A 2290-nucleotide genomic window follows, 5' to 3' on the forward strand; every position below is an offset into this window, starting at 1 on the left:
TGGTCAATTGTACGGAATATGTACTGTACTGTGCAATCTACTAATAAAAGTCTCAATCAATCAAACAAGCTTTGAATTTACAACCCCCTGGCACTGTTTTTTTTTTTACTGTTTTTGTACTTACTTTGATTATTATTTCTGAACTGTTTGTAAATGTTTTGAAATGTATAAATAAAGGTTTAGAAAATTCAACAAAAATAAATAAAAAAAATCTCCACACGGATCCGCCCCTTGCCAAAGTCCGCCCATGTCTATTCTTTGGACCAATCGCGTTATTCTCTGTGAGACACGCCCTTTCACGTCACACACGCCTAGCCACGCCTCCTTGGTGTTAAAAGCAACTTCCCGACGTCCTCTTCGCCGCTCTTCCGTCTTTTTTCCACATTTCTCCTCGCCGCTGTACGAACCTGTCAAGTAAGTTGTCAACTTTTATCACGGTTTTTTTTAAAGGCTGACATTTAACCTAAGTTTTATTCTGCCCTTTAAAGTTTACGGAAGTTGCTCGACGAGTTTGCCCGCGCCTGCTGAGCCACGCATTGTTTTGTTCGCTGACTGAGCGTTTTATTTTGAAAAGCGGGCGAGTGCTGACGCGTCAGAATGAATGCAACGTTGTCTGTGTCATTTTGCAAGTTATGCAAGTTTATGCAGCCATTGTTCCCCCCTCTAATGTGATCTAATCCCTGTTAACTTTCCTACAAGCATCCCCAGGTGTGCAACTCTTACTCTGAAGGCCAAAGTTCAACAGTGCAAGCCAAATATTTACAGGGGTGACGCAACAGCCTTGATCTGATCATGGGAAAACAACAACAAGTTCCTCATACTTTCTGCCAAGACTAACCAGTTTGTTCCCCCGCTGCAGGATGGCTCAGCAATTCCCATCTCTCTCCACGGAGCAGAAGAAGGAGCTGGCAGAAATCGCCTTGAAGATCGTGGCCACAGGGAAAGGCATCTTGGCGGCGGATGAGTCCACTGGTCAGTTCACTATCGTAAAAAACAAAACAAAAATTAAAGTCCTACTGAAATTAGATTTTCTTATTTTAACGGTATTGCCATATTTTTGCTGAAAGGATTTAGTAGAGAACATCCACGATAAAGTTTGCAACTTTTGGTAGCTAATAAAAAAACCTTGCCTGTACCGGAAGTAGCAGACGATGTGCGCGTGACGTCACGGGTTGTGGAGCTCCTCACATCTCAACATTGTTTACAATCATGGCCACCAGCAGCTAGAGCTATTCGGACAGCGAAAGCAACAATTTCCCCATTAATTTGAACGAGCATGAAAGATTTGTGGATGAGGAAATTTAGAGTGAAGGACTAGGGAAAAAAAATGGCAATTGTAGTGGGAGCGATTCAGATGTTAGACACATTTATTAGGATATTTCTGCAAAATCCCTTATCTGCCTATTGTTTTACTAGTGTTTTAGTGAGATTAAATAGTAGCTGAAAGTCGGACGGGTGTGTTGACCCAGTATCTCTTAGAGAAGTCACGCAGCTGCAGCAGGACGGAAGCTCCGCTGATGTCTCCGGTAAGAGCCGACTTATCACCACAATTTTCACACCGAAAACTGCCGGTTGACATGTGGTCGGGAACCATGTTCGCTTGACCGCTCTGTTCCATAGTAAAGCTTGATCTTCGGGAATTTTAAACAAGGAAACATAGGCTGTGTTTGTGTGGCTAAAGGCTTTGTACTTTGACTTCTCCATTATTAATTGAACAAATTGCAAAAGATTCAGCAATACAGATGTCCAGAATACTGTGTAATTAAGCGATTAAAGCAGACTACTTATAGCTTGGATCGGGCTGGAAAATGTCCGCTACAACCCGAGACGTCAAACGCACGTGTCATCATACCGCGACGTTTTCAACACGACACTTGGCAGGAAATTTAAAATTGCAATTTAGTAAACTAAAAAGGCCGTATTGGCATGTGTTGCAATGTTAATATTTCATCATTGATATATAAACTATCAGACTGCGTGGTCGGTAGTAGTGGCTTTCAGTAAGCCTTTAAAGCTGCCTTCAACACATTACCTACCTTCTCTGTATCCTGGAGTCAAACTGGTGCCTCCATCTTTCACCCAGTCAACATATCTTTACCCGCAAAGTACCTAACTTCTCTGCATTGTGTGGTCACGCTGGTGCTTCCTGCTTTTAAGCGGCCATCTTGAGACGGCAGCAGCATCAGCGCAGCACTTCTTTGAAGGCTCGAGAAATCAAAACTCTTTCAACTTTTAATTAGAAGGGTTCAATCTCTCTCCTGTGGTAGTTTGAAGCCGACACAACAAACGC

At 42.7% G+C, this 2290-nt stretch overlaps 1 protein-coding gene across 1 annotated transcript in view; it reads left to right on the plus strand.

The window, feature by feature from the left end:
- Window positions 1-295: 295 nt before the first annotated feature.
- The window catches only part of aldob (aldolase b, fructose-bisphosphate), a 10821-nt gene continuing 8826 nt past the window's right edge, over window positions 296-2290 (plus strand). The window contains exons 1-2 of the mRNA XM_061899931.1: window positions 296-414; window positions 860-972. Coding sequence (XP_061755915.1) covers window positions 861-972 — 112 coding nt within the window. The 5' untranslated portion in view covers window positions 296-414; window position 860. The remainder of the gene's footprint in view (window positions 415-859; window positions 973-2290) is intronic.

This window comes from Nerophis ophidion, linkage group LG05 (assembly GCF_033978795.1).
Source record: "Nerophis ophidion isolate RoL-2023_Sa linkage group LG05, RoL_Noph_v1.0, whole genome shotgun sequence".
In the NCBI taxonomy this organism is placed as follows: Eukaryota; Metazoa; Chordata; class Actinopteri; order Syngnathiformes; family Syngnathidae; genus Nerophis; species Nerophis ophidion.